The sequence below is a fragment of the Apiospora aurea genome (genome assembly GCF_038362705.1).
Source record: "Apiospora aurea strain CBS 24483 chromosome Unknown utg000001l_segment0_segment0, whole genome shotgun sequence".
Classification (NCBI taxonomy): Eukaryota; Fungi; Ascomycota; class Sordariomycetes; order Amphisphaeriales; family Apiosporaceae; genus Apiospora; species Apiospora aurea.
This window is the reverse complement of record NW_027117388.1, coordinates 4,604,095-4,623,571: the sequence shown is the minus strand read 5'-3', so window position 1 is coordinate 4,623,571 and position 19,477 is coordinate 4,604,095. Positions and strand designations below refer to the sequence as shown.

Here is a 19,477-nt window from a genome sequence, read left to right as displayed (position 1 = left end):
ATGTGTACAAGGCTATGTATACGTATGCTACATTGAAAGCGTGACACACAGGCAAGTCCGGCACAAATTGTGTCCAAGCAGACAGTCCTCTCCTTCGCCATACTCCATGCTCAGCAAACTACTTGGGTATTGGATATAATGTGCTCAGCACCTAACTGTTGAAGAAGTTGGCAACAAGATATTTCTTGTCGAAGCTGAGCTCTTGCTTCATGACGACATCCAGCAGCCAGTCCGAGGCCACTACCCTGGGCTCCATGTTGCCTTGCCGGGCCATGTCTTCGAACTTCTTCCACAGCTTCTTCTCCTCGGGGTTGGCCGTGCTCAGAAGATAGACGGGATCTGGACCCTCGGGATCTTCGTCAGGGCTGGTCGGTTTGATGGTGGTCCCGCTTCGAGGCCCATAGACCAAGAACTGGGCCCCGTTGGCCTCGGCTATAACTTTGTAGCTTTCGGTCCCGTTCTTGATCGAGGCCGTGCAATAGATGGGAAGACCTCGAAGGAGCCTGCCCTTGTTCGCGGCAGCTCTCGCCACCGACGTCTGCAGCTTGAGGCCCATCTTTTGCTCATTCTCCTTGTCCTTGAGGAGATAATCCGTCGGTGGTGGCACTTCACCGGTATCCAGGCACGTCTCGATCCAGCTCGATGACACTACGGTGGCGCCCCTGGACAGGTTGCGGAGGAACTTGACAGTCCGCACCAGTTGAGGGGCGACCAGATAGTCACATACGTTTCCATCGCTCACTACTGAAATTCCCATTTCGCGTAGTTTGCGCTGTGCAGGTAGATCAGTACAAGTCCATATAGAGTGGGTCCGGTCATACTCACACGATCCGCATCTTCTTTATGTTTGTCGTTGACCCATCTCTTGAATCCCGTAAGAATTACCCTTGCTTCGATCTGTTTCAGAGCCGGCTTCGATTTCTTCGATGCGCGCTTCGTGGCAGCTGCCACCTCTTCCTCTTGGTCCGAAGTTGACGCAAGGCTGGAGGCACTCCTGCGATTCAGGTGGTTCTTCTCGATCAGATCCGCTGCTCGCTTGCCACCCCAAGGCTGGCCGTCTTTGGGTATACGTTTCTTCTCCTTTTCGTACAGGGCAATATCATCAACCAAGCCGGATAACCTGCTACGAGCTTTGTCTTTGGCGCTACGGCTTGACGAAGAGACTGTGGACGGAGTCTCATTCTCCTTTCCAGCGCGCACATGACGTTGTTCGCGGGCAGGAGTCGCGAAGGTTGTAGCTCGCCTTTTAGCTGGCCGCGGGCCACCAGATTCCTGTACTGATGGGTCGGCAATCATTTCATCGTCCTGCATAACATCAAAATCCTTTCGAGTAGGTTGTCCAGCAGCATCGGCGGAACCGTCGGCATCCGCTTCGTCCTCGGCCACATCCAAAGTTTTCCGCTTGCGCTTAGATGCGGAAGATGGCTTTTTAGGCCTGCCGCCTGGATAATACAGAGCCTGAAGCTTGTCTACATCAAACATTGTTTGGCCGATGACCTCACCGAGATTCGTGCGTTGGGGGAAATGGGTGTATTTGCTGACAGTGAGGCTCTGCATGTCGCATTTCGCGTAACTCTCTTCGATCCACAGGTGGTTGGCCATTGAGATGTTCCAATCGCGTGCAGCGTCACACTTTTCACTGTTTGACCGCGCGGTAATCAGATGAGTGTTATCGGCTTTCATCGTCTTCGTGTAAGTTGCGCCACAAGCTGTAATCAGATTCTCGAGGTAGATACGCGCCTCGCCTCCGTAGTTGGACACGGCAATCCTCAAGTCCTTAAATCCGGGAATGCCATTTCTGGGGATAGGGTAATGAAGGAGACGATGAGTCGGAGTCGTCCATGCGTTGTGGGTTATAAGATGATAGAGCCAAGACAAGTTGCCAATATGTTTGCCAGCGTGCGCTGCTTGAACGTAGTCATCTCCGTCTCGGTAATGGCAAATGAACCAATCGCAGTCATCGACATGGTCCGTCAGTTCGCCTCCACCATCACTGATCAGCTCCTTGACAATATCCTTTAAGCGCGTGCTGATGCTGAGATCCGACGAGAGCATGATCTTCTTCTCATGGAAGATGGTGAGCTTCGGCCGAGCCTCTGCCTCTGAGTTAGCTGGTATTGGAATGAAGTCTGGCCTGGCGGAAGTCGCACCTTGAAGATGCTGGCTGGAAGGGATTGGGATGTTGCCGCCAGGGTGTGCGCGCAAGATGTCGGGGTCGGGTAAGAGGTAGGGAGCATCGTCGATTCTTTTCCCGAGTTTGAAACAGTCGTCGAACCAATGGGGCAGGACAATCTTGCACTTGAGGCCCTTCTCTCGTGCCATCTGGCACTTCGGATGATCCATAGACAGGGCGCATATGTGTGTGACAAGCTTGGTCAGGTTGCTGGACTCGGTACCGCCCATGGCCATGGAGGCACCAATGATGGATTCCTTGTCGGACTCGGGGATGTCGGCGCAAGAAAGCACGACATCTGAAAAGATCATCCTGGGGTCGGGGGAGTGAGGCCGTGGTTGGGCCTGCTTGTTCTTGCGCAGCGAGGCCTGTATCCAGGTGGACTTGATGACGGGTATCATCATCGATGTGGCCTCCGTGTACTGGGGGAAGTTGATAGTGTTGGAGATAATGTGCGTCACGGCCGCCAAGGGAAGCGAGCCGTCGCGCTTCGGTTCGATCACTTCGGCGCCATATTTGGTGACATTTTGGGCCAGCTAGGTGGGCGATGTCAGTCAGCGGGCGTCCTGGCTACGCGAAAGTTACGCGCGGGCATTTACCTCTTGAATGAGAGTTGCGCTGAGCTCTTTGCTTTCGACAAAGGTGAAGACGCAGAGGTCAAACAGCTTTGGAGCTTTTTCGCCGCCCTGATCGGCCATGTTGAATGTAGAGAAGCCAAGGCCACCTTGACCAATGCCAATGGCTTTTCTTTTACAGGTGCAATCTAGAGGGGGGCGAAGGTTTGGTGTATAACGAGAGTGTCGGCCGTAGCTACATATGATCGGGCCAGTTTGTGTTGTGCTGCGGGCAGTATGCAATAGCCACAAATCAGGGAAAACGAAGGAAAAGGTTGCAGGCGAATGGGGTTGAGGTTCAGATGATTGTTACGATCGATTCTGGCGAGGTGGGCTAGGGAGGGCGGCGAGCAAGAAAAGACGCGATTCCGGGGGCACTTTACCTTTGCAGGGAAGTCGAAGGCAACCGCGACGCGACTTTTAGTGCATTTCTGTCGCCCGTTCACATGACATTCTGGCCCCGGGTATTTTGAGAGTACCTTCAGTTCCAACTTAGCTGCCTATCAGAACCCCGCTTTGAAGCATGGCATTGGCCCATTCTCTTGGTACCTCGATACTATGCAGTATACGTACAATACACATACATGTATGCAATACCAGCAGGTAGCGTTTCAATTGAGGCATAATGTTCCGACCATCGAACCGACCATCGAATAGACAGATATGGAGTCGACGTAAACACATTTGACGGATGAAGGTCATAAACCTCCGTCGGAGGACTGATCGATCAGGAGTGGCCCGGGATATGACTCAATCTTTGTACGGTATCAAAGAGAGTCTATGCGGCCTTTAGGAGTGTCACATTTTGTTAGGGATTGGCCAGCGCAAAGCCGGCATATATACGTGACCTCCAATAAGTGGCGGAATCCAAGCCATTCACAGCCAGACAGATAACAGCTCAGGCCTTCGTAGTTTCCACCATATATATACTGTTAGAACGGAAATCACCACAGGGTTCCATTATATCATACTAACGTATACTATACTATGTCCCCTTACATATGCACACGTGTATAAGAACAGCAAGCGTTGGATTAAGAATGACCCTGCCGTATCATAGCAAGTCATTTCATATCCTGGCCTCGTCATGTGATCGCAGGGACACAGAAGCGGGAAAGTAACGCAGTGATATTCCGTGCCGCCATTTATGGCAAGTCTCCTGATAGTTGAAAATGGTATAAACCTCAAACGGATCCAGTTGGTCACCGCAAAAGCCAAACCTCGAGCCTGGGTATCTCGTCTGTCCACTGAAAGAATCCTGTATCCAATCATCATGGCGTATAGCCATACACACAAGTCCGTCATAATACCAACCGCCACGCCAATCAAATCCGGTACGAGAAGAAGAAGAACGTATCACGCAAAACAGCAAACCCATCATCAACGTACTGAAAAACTATGCTTTCCGCCAGGGCTGCGCATAGTCAGCACCCTCCTGCCGCCAGGGGCCCTCCTCGACGCGCCAAGCCGCTGCGGTCCGCTTGCTCCCTCCCCCGAGCGGTTTTCCGTTGACAGTAACCTTAGCCGGGTCGACATTGGCGCCGAGCGGCAGGCTGACCTCGCCCTGCGTGCCCTCGGGGACGGCGTACTCGACCTTGATAGCGCCATCATCCTCGCGGGACCAGGAGGCGGAGTAGCGGCCGCGCTTGGTCACGAAGCCGCCCTCGGCGTACGAGAGGTCGCCGACCTGGGGCGCCAGGCGCCAGGCCGAGCCGCCGCGGCCCGTGACACTGAGGCCCAGGATGTGCTCGGTGAGGGCCGTGACGGGTCCTGTGGCCCAGCCGTGCGAGTGCGACGTGTACGAGAAGTCGTTCTGGTAGCCCGCGTTCCAGCGGTAGCCAAACGTGCCGTTGGTCAGGTACCCCTCGATCATGGTACTCTGGGTGCCTAGGGGGTTGTTCAGGTACCAACCCCAGCTGGTGCGAATCAGGTCGAGCGCGCGCTGCGTCTGACCCGCGAGCAGGTGAGCTTGGATCTCAAAGGAGGAGATGAAGGGTGACACCTCGCCGGGCAGCTCCTCACACTCGGCGCCAATGGGGGTCCATTTGCCTTTCAGGTAGTTGGAGATTCCGCTCGCTTCATTCGAGGAGGCATTGACAACACCGAAAAGGACGGCCAGAGAGTTTCCATCCTGGGGGTGGATGTTCTTACGGTCGGCCGAGTCGAAGAAGGCGCCAGCACTCGAGTCCCAATTGCTCTTGGAGGTCATGGATTTAATGTCGGCAGCTTGGTTCAACCAACCATCTCCAAGACCGTTTGCATCGCCGGCCCATTCGGCGAGGGTAGCGCCGGTAATCAGAGTGTGGTAGAAGAGAGCTTGGATGGAAGTGAGGGTGCCGTCGGCCCCAAAGCGGCCCCAATCAGCGTCCACTGATGCGGAATAAAGCAGACCGGAGCTGTCGACATGTTGTTGAGCCCACTTCATGGCCGCCTTGTAACCGTCCCAATGTTGCAGCAGAAAGTCGGTGTCACCCGAGAAGAAGACATAGTTGTATGTTCCGAGCATGGTCCATCTGCAGGGCGGTTGTTAGCATGGCTACACAAAGCGTGCGCGGTTGCCTCACAAGTGATACGTTGTACTGCCTGTCGCGCGAAGAGGCTTGCCCGAAAAAGGCAATTCTCCCGTCGACGAGTCCTGCCACAACGGTTAGTGAGGCTATCCACGTGGTGATCTGTCTCGGCAGGTTGCACCGACCTGTAACTCATACAGCGACTGCAGCGCGTTTCTGGTACTCCTGGAAATTGCACGCATTAGTGTATGGAAAAGCAATATTCCGTGTTGGACAGCAAACATACTCTATATCGCCAGTGCTGTAAAAGGCCGCTGGAACTGCAACTCCCATGTCACCGGGCCAGACGGTGCGGTCTCTCTTGGCCCCATCTGTGAGGATGGTGTTCCCGGGACCGAGCAGGCCGCTCTCGAGCCAGGTCCCATTCGAAGGCGCCGGCCACGTTCGACCAGTTGCAGGGTGGATAGAATTTGTCTGCAGTGTATAGGCACCGCTGTACCAGATCTTGTTGAGGAGGTCGTCGCTGCTGTGGAAGTATCCTTGGTAGGCGCGCAGGTTAGCCCACGTTGGCTGGAAGGCGAGTTCGACGGATACATTGTGGATCTTGACGTTCATGTCCGCTGTTGCGAAGACGGTCATGTACCTGAAGCCACCTCGAAGGTTTTCGTCGGGCATCACATAGGAGAAGTCCCCGGTTCCCCTATTGTCGGAATAGATGGCGATGTCAGGATTATCGTAGTCGCCCGTGGAGGAATCCGATGTTGGCCCTATCCAGTTCCTGGCCTCAGAGAAGGCCAGGCCAATAGTACCGCCAGCCGGAGTGGATGAAACAGTATAGTCGATGGTGACAACCCCTCCGACTTCAAACCCAAAGTCGAAGACAATTGCTTTTCTGTCTTTATCCAAAGTTGCCTGAGATGGGAAGGTGCTGATCTGGTTACCATCAGTGCCAAGGAGAACAGAAGGGGCCACTGTGCGCGACGAGGGCGCGAAGATGTTGGATTCCCAGGTTCCGGGAAAGGCAGCCGTCGAGATACTGCTGCATTGGGTATGCCTCCAGCAAGTCTGGGCATAGCCTGGTCGTGCACCAATGACGAGCAGCCAAGGGAAGAGGGTGGCGACGGAGGACAGGGAAAGACGGGCCATGATGGGCATCCAAGTCGGCCGGGGAGGACCAAAAAATACGGCAACACAAAACCCAACAGGAACGATCCGCGGAGGAGATGGGCAGGAGAACGAAGGCCCCGGGTGCTGAATGTCTCATACCTTTTATAGATTATACATAGGAATTGCTTTTATTGTGTTGCTGTGGGGGATCTGTGGGCATCACTGGCAGCACTCTGCGGCACGGCGGCATCGTCTGCAGGCCGTGTATCCGGTGACGGCGAGGGAGATACCCACCCGACTTCTAATTCACACCCCCCAATTAGACACTGCTTGACCCCCTTGTCTCACCCGCGAATCGGCGTGGCCTGGCCATATGGCTTCCGTGGATGGGCATGTGGTGGATCACACCGATATTCTGAGGCTCCTTCCGGTTTTCCGCACCCCCGGACTGTCACGAAGCCAAAACGAAAGAGAAGACAGACTGCTGGAGGGGGTGGCCACATAGGAACGGTTACTCGGTCCACACGGATCCGATGCAATCGACCGCTTTATTCCTGCAGGAGACACTGGAGAATGCTCGTCATATCGACGATGTTACCTAGAAAGGAAGAAAGAAAGAAAGAAAAGACTCGTGTAGGACTTATCGTGCAAGCCACGCTACTGCATGTTGGTGGGCAAAGATATCGGAGGCCGTGGAAGGCGGCCAGGTCGATGATACAGGGACGACAACAGAGCCAGGCTACTACGGCCGGATCTGCAGTTCTCGAGGTTCGCAGCATTGCGGCACAAGCAAAAGGGGACATGGTCAGACTGAAGAGGAAAGTAGGTTAGCAAATGGATCAGTCGACATGGACTGACACGCCCGCCTGTTCCCTACCGACATATTCGACCAGCGATCAGGAGGCAGATGCGCCAGATCTCGTCGGAAAATTGGACGAAAATAGGGGAGAACAGCAGAGGAAAAACATAAGCATCCCGGCTTACGGGGACCGTTTCTTAGCGCGGACCTAAACTCGGCACGAGTCGTCCCCCGCAGATGCCACTGCCAACGGCGGTCACGAAGCCAGTCTTGGCCTCCCCTATCCGGCAGGTGTATACCGCTTGGTCTGTCATGACCTGCCGGCGTAACCCAAACATTCTCGGGGCGAGCTCGGTTCTCTAACGCCAGGTCATGGGACTGCAGCAACATGCTGGATGTGACCCGGATCCAAGGAGACCTAAGCAGGCTGGCAAGCAGGCAAGTAAGCAAGCAAGCGAGCAAGCAAACAGGCGAGCAAGCTGGTGGTAGCAGTCCTCCTCCCTCTGCACCTCCAGCTTGGATCCGCTCGAGTTCGTCGTTGCACAAGCGTATTACTGGCCAGGGGGGGGATTATGCATGACCGGTAACGCAGAGAGAGTTAGCGCGCATCTGCAATTGCCGCAACACCGTCATGCCTGCAAAAAAGAGTAGTTCTCACCTAGCCTGGGGATTGAATGTAAGCGGATAGGTTCTAATAGGCTCGGCGCACGATGGTGGCGCCAACGTCGGACCAGCACGCGACGTGATGGCTTTGACCGCCGAGGGGGGGACTGCTAAGGCGAGGAAAAGTCCTGAACGTGATAGAGGGGGGATACATGCATGTCGTCATTTCACAAGACCGACTTTGTGGACGCAGTGTAACGTGTAACATATGAAGAACGTGTATTGTTAACCCTCACTACTTACTCAACTGGCCTGCCTCATGAGAAAGAGGGTCTTTCATATCTTCCCAAACTTACTTGCTTGTTGCATTCGATGACTGTAGGGCTAATGCTCGAGGCGGGGAAACAGCGTACCATCAGAGCACGTGAACTGCCGACAGCCTCTTCCAACCCGGATGGAGGAGGGAATAACCTACATGGATGCAGGAGTTCGCGAGATGGCAGACGTCTGTCTAGCTGTCTAGGGGGGGATGGGTCGCATGCAGGCATACAGGAGGCCCGAGACTTGTTTGCCAGCCACATAAAAATTTGCAATACGTCGCCCTCAAGAGGCGGCTGCGAGAACACCTCAAATATCATGTTTGTCATTTGCGACGATGATGCAGCACCCGGAGTGCAGACGGCAGCGCATTCAGGCGAGGAGGCCTGGCTGGGCAAACAGTGCACATGTGTGAGGACGATGGGAGAGACCAGCAATACCTGGTTCACTAAGTACCTAGTGATATAGCATTTGTCAGAATCTAACAACACCACCGCCTGCTGCGGAAGTCTGCCTCTGGGCTTCAACCAGTCATGTCTTACAAATCGCAGAAAAGCGCTGGTCGAGGGAAACCGGGCATTTCGGATTTACCTGATTGCAACAACAAAGTCAAAAACACATCTGTGATATGGTTTCTTCGACCACTTGAAGAACGAGGTGACACATCATGCTCAGGAAGCATCGATACGCAAACAAGAGATGCCTTTTTTTTTTTTTTTTTTTTAGCCGAGACAGGGGAGGGAGTGGGAGATCCTTTACGTGTATATAGTTACTTGTTTGGCTACATGATGTATGGACATGACGCTGCCAGGATCCCTACTAAAGGTCCCGGGATTGTCTTTCTGTAAAGATTACCTAATTAACGTTGCACGACTAGTTTGAGTTCAAAGCGTGGTTGTTGCCCTTTCTTTTTCAACTTTTCGTTTGTCTCCCTTGTCTTGCCATAGGGTGTGTTAGGACTGGGACTGGGACTGGGACCTGGGACCAGGCGGCCCATCGATGCCAGATGCAAGTAAGTGGAAGCAAGGGTCTCTTGCTCTCCCACCCCCCTCTTTCTATTCTCTCGATTGCGCTGCCGCGCATGTATGTTGTTTCCCCCGATGACGAGAAGACCCAAAGTTCTGGGAGCCTGGGTCTTTGCTCATGCAGAATGATGCACCATCACGGTGTCCCGATTGGGCCCTTGCTTTGACAGCTATAAGTATTGCGCCATGATCTCGTTTCGGCGATGCCATCACATCCCATGAATTGGAAATGGGCAAAGCCACGCATGCGGTCTCAGCTGCTTGATGCAAGCGGGGGGCCTTTGATACCATATCTGGAATCGATGCATTTCCCCCTTCTTCCCTTCCGAGCTGTATAAGTACACCCGATCCGTGGCCCGACCGCCGTGGGCACCGTGGGCACCGTGGGCTGGAATATACCGACAATGAGCACACGTGACAATCCCAGGGGTGCGATCGGAGAGCCATCCATAGGTCGATTGCGTACCTAAAAGCTGTGGGCATGATACCACTGCAGTTTGCAGTACCAAAACAGCAAGAGCTGGGTCTGTCGGCGGCAAGCGGGCTTCGGATTTGATTTGCTCTCGAATGCTCTTGAAAGACTGCTGCTGGCCATGCGCCGCCGCTAAACGAAATTGGCCAGAAACCCGGCTTGAATGTGCCTAACCTTCGGTCGGATTTAGGTCTGCCCGGTGCTTGTAGCCAAAGGCCAGTACGTTGAAGACAGCATGAACGAGTGGCATGGATCAATTGGGCACATTGAAGACAAGGCCTGTAGGTAGCTGTAGGTTATGCACACACATACATGCACGTACGTACGTCCGACTGGGTTGTACGTACTTGCTTCATTGCAGTGCTGTAAGTAGGCTAGATGATTGCCCGTCAAAGCGGCCCATTTGCATGTCAGACGGACGGATTAACCCTAATGTCACATTACATACAGTAAGTACATTGGAGATACAGATTTACCTACAGTTGGCATGATCCAGCGCATGGATGGACCCCCCTTAGGGGCCTCAGGTGGGCCAGGCTAGGCTGGAAAGAAGACCGATGAGCAAAGTTGAGTGAGTGGACTGCTGCAAAGCTACAGGCCCATTTGCTGTGTAAGTGCATTGAGTGAGTGTGTATACATGCATACCTAGTGCATTGCTTGCTTATTCTTTTATGGCTGTTAGTTAGCAGCAGATAGCAGATGCGATGCGTGTGTGCGTATTGGGTTGGCTTCCCGTACTTACTAAGGTTACTTTTACTGTCTGCTGTAAGTATGTACCTACCTACCTAACCTACCTACTAAGTAAAGACGGCAATGTTGAGTGAATGCTCGGCCTGTACGGCTACGATTTTATGCCTAACCGCCGCTACTAGCTGTCCACCACCGTTTCTGTTGCTTCCGTTTATCCATTCGACCCCCGTTCAATCAATCCGATTGATCTTCCTTTCGTTCACCCGTCGCCCTTCTCTCTTGGTCTAGTCCGCTTCACCAGACGACTGGCAACTCGACTCGAGCTGAAACCGAACAAATCAAAAAGAGCACCACCCCAGGCCACAGCCCGATCGAGCGGCAGGGGGGACAAGAGACGATTCCACAATCCACGAACCTGCCTGGTCCCATACGCCACCATCACCGCCATCCTTACCACGGCCCTGCAAACACTGGCACGTCGTGTTCTCGAAACTGACCACTCCTGGCGACTCCCTCCTGCCTCCTCGGCGAAACCCCCCTTTTATCATTATTGCCACGGTCGGGCCTGTCGGAGCAAGGTGTTATTGGGGCATATTCTCGGGCTCACGCGAAACCGCTTGTTGGCTTAGCGCTACGGCTTTCTTTGGATCCCTGCCTGCCCTGCCGCCCGCCTGCTGCCAACCCCGTTTCTTACTTTGTATCTATCTATCTTCGCACAACACCAACACACACACACACGCCGCTCCAGAGTCCCAGTACAGCCACCAGACATACCATTGCATATCGCCCGCCGATCTGTGCCGCCGACGGCCACTTGTGACCCTCATGATAGTTGCGCGGGCCCCTCGACTTTGTGCCTCGCGCCGCCGAACAACGATATAAGGGGACAAGACAGCCTGGGCCGGGCCTCACCAGAGGCCTCACTGCAAATACTAGATGATGGTGAGTGCGACGAATCTGCACTTGTGTGCTACTCCAAGGCTGCCATCTCTTCCTTTTCTGTTACACATACATGCGTATTCTTGGCAAGGAACGATAGCCCTCTCACCATCTAGCTTTTGGGCATCCTTCTCAAGCAGATGGTGCTAAGCGCGGCAAGACTGCGTGCTTCCATAGCTGTACCTGTGAATGCTGACCCCAGATTCCTTCCTACAGACCTCCTCTAGGCCTCGCGACGCTGGTGGCAGCTTCTCGAGTCGTCGCGGCCATACCAATCAGCTGTCCATCTCCGATCCAAGTCATCACATCACAGAAACGATAGGTACCCTCTACGGCGACGACGATGATTACTCGCAAGGCGATCGGCCCATGAGCTTTATTGCCTCTCCGTATGGCGGTGAGCAGATCATGAGGCATGAACCTCCTTCTCCCGAGGAGCACCGACTTAAACTCGTGCGCTCGATATCCGACAAGACCGGTGGCATGTCGGATTCTTCCCCGCCGAGCGTGAATGGCAATCATATCAATAAATCTCAAAACGCTCCGGGACGTCGGCCCAGCCAGAGGAATGGGACTCACGAGAACAGCCCTTCATCTCCATCCTCGCCGTTGTCGCCAACTTTACGTGACATGCGGGACGAGGGGTCGCAATTTCCTCTCGGAACTATGAACGACCCCAATGACATCGCGCTGGAGCTCAGCAACCTACAGGCGCTGCGGCGCATGTCTATGGACGTTTCCAACAGCCAAGATCCCGATCTGTTGCCCTTCCAGAACATGTCTCTGATGTCTGTTGCGCCCCAGGGTGATGACGACGAAGCCGATCCCTCGCGACTTTTGTGGGTTCCTGCTGGAGTTCATCCAGAACTAGCGCCTACGGAATTCAAGAACTTCCTGGAGAAGCGAGTCCAATCAATAAAAAGAAGATCCGGCGACTCGATGCTCTCGGTCGACGGTCTGGACAGGAGTGACTCGGGAGGGCTCAGGCGGCAGAAGTCCATGCTTTCCAGGCAGATAGATAATCGTGGAGGCCGGGGTGCTGATGGATATGTAGACGGTGCGGAGAGATTGGAAAGGAAGAGCTCGACTGCTGGCCAGGCCGCAGCCGAGTTGAGTTTGGATGAACTGATGAACGACCCATCGAGGGCAGTGCAAAAGCTGGCACTACAAGAAGGCAACAGTGACGGTTCCTCGGAAGATAAGCCTATCTTGCCGGCGGTTCCTGGCACAGGTCTTCGACGTTCGACTCGAACCACATATCGAAAGGGCGGCAGTCTTAAAGACCGGCATGGAGGATCAGTCAGTCGTCCTTCGTTCTCCAAGCGTATTGCGGCGCGACAATCGGAAGAAGGCGGCAGTGATATGACCAATCCGCCCATCGAGGCGCCACCAGGATACGGCCTGAATCGCGTACAATCCGAACCCATTGCCGAGAATTATTCGCGCCCGAACCGATCTGTACGGAGGCAACAGCCTTTCAGCCGCGAACAGCCAACCGAAGCGTACGGGGATTACCAAGGACACCAGGAGTCGACACCATCGAGACCTACGGAATTCGGTCGCCGTGCATCGGATGAACGCCCCCAGTCGTCCGCCTCTACTCCGCAAATGTCTGAAACATCTGTGATTGAAGAAGAGCCAACAGATTCTCAACTTGCAGACCAACACTCCAGACCCTTCCCTGCACGGTCATCCTCACAGTCGAACATCGTCCAGCCCTCACAAGTCGTTTCTCCAGTGCCCGATGAACCGCCAGCCCGGTCAAGCAGGAGACCTAATTACAGCCAGCAAATACAGCAGCAACAGCAGCAGCAAGCTCCTCAACAACCACCGCAGCAACAATACCAACAGGCACCTCAACAGCCGCCTCAACAGCCGCAACGCCAAACGTCTATATCCCAGCAACCTGCCCGCGACCATCAGAGACTCCCAAGTCAGACGCTCAACGACATTGCACAGAACCCTGCGCCTCTACCAGGCCCTAACTCCGGCCGGACTGACAGTCTGACTTTTATTCCTACATTGCCTGCCGAGGAGAAGAAACCAGAGAAAAAGAGCAAAAAGGAGTCGCTCAGTAAGCCTACAGGTTGGAAATGGTTCAAGAGTGGCGACGATAAAGACAAGAAGAAGAAAGAAGAGGAGGAATCGAAAAAGTCTAAGGCGAAGGCTATCGTTGAAAAGGCGCAAGACAACGTACGACTGGATGTATTGCAGACGTCGATCGACAATGTCAAGCAAAAGGGGAGGGAAAGCCTCCTCCTGGATCGAGAGAACGTGGACAGCAAGCTGGAAGAGGAACGAAGAAAGGAGAGTAGCCGGAAATCTGGCGATGCCAAGAAGGAGAAGGATGGTATATTTGCCAACTTCTTTGGTGGAAAGAAGAAGGGCGACCGGGACTCGGGTGGCAAGAAGTCCCACGCTCGGCCTCAATCTCCGGAGCCGGCACCGTATAAGCCTATGGTCCCTGATGTTGACTACCATTGGACCAGATTTCCCATCCTGGAAGAGCGAGCGATATACCGCATGGCACATATCAAGTTGGCCAACCCACGGCGCGCGCTGCACAGCCAAGTACTACTGAGCAACTTTATGTACGCATACCTCGCTAAAGTCCAGGCTATGCATCCACAGATCCAGGTGCCCATCTCGCCGCAGCAAAAGAGGCTTCAAGAGGAAGAGCGAAAGCGGCGTGAACAAGAGCAGCGAGAGCAGGAATACTTGGAGCAACAGCAGGCCCAGGAAAGCATGGACCGCTACAATTTTGAATACCACAGGGGGGTGAGTTGATCCCACAGATGCAGCTGCAATACAAAACCCTTCCTCTTGTCCCTTACTAACGGACAAATGCGCAGTCTGATTCGCAGTATGGGGACGATCAACAACATTATGACGATGGAGGCGTCCATGACTCCGGCGACTATCCTGAGGACGCCGAGATTTATGATTATGACCACGGTGGTGCCAAGGATCAGAACGGTGGAGGTGGTCATCAAAGGGGCTATAGCAATGAGGACCGCCGCCGCCAGCAACAACAACAACAGAATGAGCGAGATGACGACATGTGGTAGTCCAACGTGTGTTACAGCTTGTCCGAAAGACGTCTCAAGTCATCTGCGAGGCTCCGCCGAGCCAGGACTCGCGTGGGCAAACGCGTGCGCGTCGTAGTATCGAGAACCCACTCCTCCCGACGAAGCCGCAGCTCTAGAACCCACGACGAACACGATCGGTGCAGTTCCACTGACCGAGGGAAAAGCGACATACGAGCCCGGCCGGGCGGAGTGGCCAACAGCAGCGCCGCGGACCCGACGGAGGAATATGAGCCGCCCCGTCTGGCGGAGATTCCCGTATAGAAACGAGCCAGGGCGGAAACAACGCCGATGGGCATTGTCCTGTTGATGCTTCTACGCCATTGCATATATTTGGAGTTAATTGGTGACGGATTTTGATCCTCCATGGGAGTTCCCTCCCATCGCCACTGGGATCTTTGACACGGGGTTTTGTTCTTTTTTACCGTGCCGGGAACGAAGCATCACACACATCACATCAGCGAGGAGTGAGGGTTTTCTTTTTTGTCTCCTCAGAAAACGCCGTCATCTATCGTTTCTGGGCGGGCTAAATCTTTTCGTCTTTTTACCACTTTCCTCTCTTTCTCGTTTTCCGGCCGAAAGAGTGAGACGAGCATATGTTGAAAGGGGAGATGCTGCAGGTGGTTAGCCACGAAGTAGGGGGCCTCGGGCAGAGGAAGAACGAGTACTACTGTCTCGACTGGACTGCATCAAACCGTAAGGAGTTGGAATAAATAAGGGAAAGGGGAAATAAATATGTGGAGGTGTCTGGGCCGGAAAGGGGGAGGGAGGAAACCGAAGTCTCTCATCAAAATACATAAATGTATGATAACACATAACTTATAGAATTGTTGCGAGGACAAACAAAAACTCCTCGAATGGAGGACAGAAGACAACAAAGTTCTAGGCCATCTGTCTATGACCTCTTCTCGGCTGTAAGCGAAATGACACAATCGACGATAAGATTCACCTAAGCAGAAGCCACAGTTATGCATAAAACATATCTCCAATATCTGGTCGGACGCGTGCTTGCATACGGTATGGATTAGTATCTGATGGTGCCCCCGTTTCACGAGCTGGGCAACAGGTAACATCCTTTGCGGTCCCAGAAAATTACTCAGCAAGGATGGTGAAGATCAGCAGTCTCCATAGATGAATCGACCCAAGGATCTCTCCTATCTCGACCGCCCTCTCTATTCTTAGAAACCATCAATCTCGCCGGCCAGGTGCTTAAGGGCGATCATGTATGGGTCATCAATTACATCCAATACTCTGGACACTTATCTATCGCAGTTGAATATTTACGAGAATGCGAGCAATATCCGGAAGGGGACAGGCATCATGGTCTGAATCATACATATATTACAAGGGCCACTCGGCCACTCGGGAAGCCAATCCCCACTCCAGAAAGGGGGCGAAGAATTAACACTTTGGCAAACAAAAAGCCGAAGAGTGATCCAAGTCAAGCCTGGCCCATGGTCTGAGATTCTTTTTTTAAGCGTATTTCGTATCAGAGCAAAGTAATAAGTGTACCTCAATTGCCCTCTTCATGTCAGGGTTGGCAGTACCTATCGTGCAAAAGCAACCCGTCTCCTCTCATTCAAGACTTTCCACAAGCCATCCCACTCCATTCTCCCTCGAACTCCTCGGTGATGAAGATATGTGATTAGTGGGGAGGAAGTGACAGGTTTGGGGCGGAAGAAAGGCCCGCGAAGGCCAAATGGTTTGTGGTACAGGGAAGAAAAGCGTCGTATCATGTCTAGCAGCAGGTGAAAAGACCTGTCTGCGTCGTATCCGTGTCCACCATTCAACGGAAAGTGGCCATGACCCTCCAACAAAGGGAGAACCCCTTCCCCGGTCTGGCCGACTCTTTTTTTATGAACCCTCTACGCCAGTTGAACGACAGAAGATGATTTTCATGCGAGAACCGAGTTGTACAAGTGGATTAAGCGTAATATGAGAATGCGTGGGTGGCAACCTGGCTACTTCAAGCATCCGCCGGAGTTGCGGAAACCGGAGCAGGTGATGCGCTGCCGCCGTCGCCCTTGGCGCCGCCACGGCCACCACGTCCTCCACGGCCGCCGCGGTCACCTCGTCCACCTCGGCTTCCACCCCGTCCACGTCCTCCACGACCGCTCTCAGGACCGCTCTCTCCGCCACTAGCGGTTCCGCGCTCAGTGGCGCTTTGGTAGCCACTGCGGTTCGAGTTGGTGCCTCCTCTGCTGCTGCTGCCCCAGGTACCAGCTCCACCGCGGTTGGCGAAAGTCTTGCTCTCCCGAGGCTGGAAGATCTTAACAAGGGGCTTGGATCGGTCCTCGGTCTGGCGGACCTTGTAGTCGTCCGGGAGGCTTGCATAGGCCTGATCACGGTCTTCCATGGTTGGGAAGTGTGCCACCTTGTTTTGAGATGAGGCGCCCCACTTGTCAATCTTGGTGATCTTGCCCTTGTGCTCATCGGTGAAAATATCACGGGCCTGCTCATCCGACTGGACATTCATAATGAAGAGTCCAATGATTTCAGAAGCGGCCCCACCCCGAGGAGCAGGAGAAGGTGCCGAATCAGGACCAGTAGTCGTGCCATTCGTAGGCTTCTCATTCTCCTTGGTTGCGGAGGCAGGTGCGGGAGACGGAGCAGATGGCTTGGGAGTGGCAGGCTTCGGCTGCAATGGCGTAGCATTGGCCGATTTGGGCTGGGTTGCGGATGGTGCTCGCTGGGGGCCGGTAGGTGGCATGTTCGCAGCAGGCGCTCCACTGGCCATGGGCGCAGGCGAAGGCGAGCTCGTGGCAGGCATATTGGGCTGTTGCTTGGCACCACGGTGAGAGAAGTTGAAGCCCTGCGCTCTCATCTCGGTGCCGATGCGGCCGTCCTGAATCTCCAGTACCAACCAGCCGAAGGCAGCATCCGCCAGGTTGAAGTTCCACATATTCTTGAAGGCGCTTTCGTCCACCTGTCCGAGGGCAGCAGAACCACCAACAGGACCGCCGAACGGGTTACCACCAGCTGCAGTAGTGGGCATCTTCTCGACGAGGTTGAGAGCGTTTCGCAGTAGGTTCTGTTGAGCCTCATTTTGCTGGATGGCGGGCTCCACCTCGCTCTTCACCGTCTCCCAAACGTCGTTGAACGAGGCCTTGGAGGCAGCGAGCTTGCCGCGGTAGTGATCCAGCGTGGGGTTGACACTGAACTCGTTATAAGAGCTTCCGTATCGGAAATGGAGACCAGCGGAGATAGAGAAGTCGGCCTTTAAGCTCACAGAGAGCTGGTTCAGTATACCTTCTCGGGCCGGCGAGGCGTGCGTGATGAATACGCGGGTCTCCGTGGGGTCGTAAACGCGGTTAGCAGTATCAACAAGCTCTCCCATCTGGAGAAGTGTCGTCCACATGGTACCCTGGCCACCGGCAATTGTAGTTCGGCCCTCACCGTTGTCGAAGAGCTTGTGCATGACAACAGCACCACCCAAACCGAGAAGTCGAAGCTTGACACCACCAATCTCGAGCAGCATGGAACGAGCTTCATCGATAATGTGCAGGTTGTTGACTTTGTATTCGCCGGATCGGAACTTCTCCAGGACGCGTACATCCTCGCACGCACCCCATACGGTATAGACAGGCACGTCGAGCTTGACCTGGCCACTGATGAACAGCGAAAGCTCGGACAGAGGCAGGTCCTGGGATGCGAAGCGCTGTTTCACGGGACCGGGGCCGCCCTGGCCAATGGCCTTCTTGACATGCTCGGATATCAGTGGAGAGTACTGCGCAACATGCTTCAGTGTCCTATTGCCACACGGTCAGATATTGTTTCCCAAAAATGTATGCATTGATTCCAGCTCACTTGTCAGCGATTCGTTCCAGTGAGGTGTCATCGTAGAAACCGAAGTCTCCCGTGTGGATGATGTGGTCTGCTCGAGCTTGCTTGGCGAGATCGTTCAGTGATCTGAGATTACCTATGCATCGCAGAGTCGTCAGTACCATGCCCCATGCACATTGGATTCGCTTGCGGGGAAATCCAACTTACCTCGCACATCGGCTATGCAGAGAACTCGGATAGGACCAGTCTGGATAACGCGACCTTGGTTCGGCAGCAGCGGGGTTGCGCCGGGCGCAGGCTGAAGGTTGGGGTGGCTGCCAGGGGCGCCGTTGGGCATGTAGCCTTGGTTATAAGGCTGGCGCGGTTGCTGGAGGTGAGGGTCAGTCATGGGGGGTGCCCATCTCGAGTCTGATGTCGCTGTACATGCCCCGTCGGTACTGGGCAGGCTGAACGGGTTGAGCGGGATAGTAGCCTTGCTGCGGTACCGCCATCGGGGGTGCTACGGGAGGAAATCCCATCTGGTGGGGAGGGGGGCCAGTAGAAGCCATGATGCTTGCTTGCTTGCTTGCTTGCTTGCTTGCTTGCTTGCTTGCTTGCTTGCTTGCTTGGGAGATACTTGGTTGGGTTGCGGTTGGAGATGGAGGGGGATCGTGAGTTGCACAACCCAACTTATTTGTGGATCAAGACAAGACGCGACAGGCGAAGGAGAGAGTGAGTGCTTTGGAAGCTTGGTAAGAATGAGAGCTTTCCCATCAGACTTCTGATGCAGTGGTGTATCAAATGCGCAAAGAGAATCCGGTCGGGGAGTGACATACAGCCATGGATCAGTAGGTTTGGTTGGTTTTCGAGTGGAATAGAAGTGGCGAGCGGAGAGGGAGGAACGATGGTTCTCGAGGTGGCCGAGACAATGAGGGTTGGTCGGCAGCGGGAGATGGACAATCGTTCGGCGCGTGAGGTGAGGTTGTTGTGACTTGGTGGTCGAGGGAGGAAATTCGCCGGTTCGGCCAGGTGTGGCGGCTTTGCTTCTTTTTCTCGGCTGCAGTGCGTCCTCCCACAATTCGGACAGGCAGTGTGTCTGTCTGTCTGTCGGTATCAGTGACGGCCGTACGGACGTGCGTTGCAACTTCAGCCCCGAGCCCAGAGGGTGCAACTGATAGGAAGAAGTACAGAAGTATGTATGTGATTCCTGGGTATCAAAACGAAAGAACAAATACGAATGGCAAGGGGGGGATGGATGCGTGATGCGCAAGTGAGGGATTGGCCTGCAGTGAGGGAGGTGATGGGAAGGTTGCGGCTCTACGACAACAAAGATGGATCTCCCTAAAATAAATTTAGAGTACCGGTAGACAGGCAGAGGG

The 19,477-nt window shown here is 54.1% G+C and overlaps 4 protein-coding genes across 4 annotated transcripts; 1 reads left to right on the top strand and 3 right to left on the bottom strand.

Annotated features, from left to right (window-relative positions):
- Positions 1 to 151: 151 nt before the first annotated feature.
- Positions 152 to 2,871, bottom strand: PG986_001415 (uncharacterized protein; the record flags this gene model as incomplete). The annotated part of the gene is made up of 3 exons (XM_066837637.1): positions 152 to 772; positions 826 to 2,709; positions 2,773 to 2,871. The coding sequence occupies 3 exons, from the start codon at positions 2,869 to 2,871 to the stop codon at positions 152 to 154; spliced, it is 2,604 nt and encodes an 867-aa protein (XP_066706530.1).
- Positions 2,872 to 4,183: 1,312 nt separating this feature from the next.
- On the bottom strand, positions 4,184 to 6,443 carry PG986_001414 (uncharacterized protein; the record flags this gene model as incomplete). The annotated part of the gene is made up of 4 exons (XM_066837636.1): positions 4,184 to 5,300; positions 5,352 to 5,422; positions 5,483 to 5,522; positions 5,584 to 6,443. The coding sequence occupies 4 exons, from the start codon at positions 6,441 to 6,443 to the stop codon at positions 4,184 to 4,186; spliced, it is 2,088 nt and encodes a 695-aa protein (XP_066706529.1).
- Positions 6,444 to 11,102: 4,659 nt separating this feature from the next.
- On the top strand, positions 11,103 to 14,318 carry PG986_001413 (uncharacterized protein; the record flags this gene model as incomplete). Its single annotated transcript, XM_066837635.1, has 3 exons — positions 11,103 to 11,253; positions 11,467 to 14,028; positions 14,103 to 14,318. The coding sequence occupies exons 1-3, from the start codon at positions 11,248 to 11,250 to the stop codon at positions 14,316 to 14,318; spliced, it is 2,784 nt and encodes a 927-aa protein (XP_066706528.1). The 5' UTR covers positions 11,103 to 11,247.
- Positions 14,319 to 16,302: 1,984 nt separating this feature from the next.
- On the bottom strand, positions 16,303 to 18,507 carry PG986_001412 (uncharacterized protein; the record flags this gene model as incomplete). Its single annotated transcript, XM_066837634.1, has 3 exons — positions 16,303 to 18,085; positions 18,144 to 18,255; positions 18,327 to 18,507. The coding sequence occupies 3 exons, from the start codon at positions 18,505 to 18,507 to the stop codon at positions 16,303 to 16,305; spliced, it is 2,076 nt and encodes a 691-aa protein (XP_066706527.1).
- Positions 18,508 to 19,477: the final 970 nt, after the last annotated feature.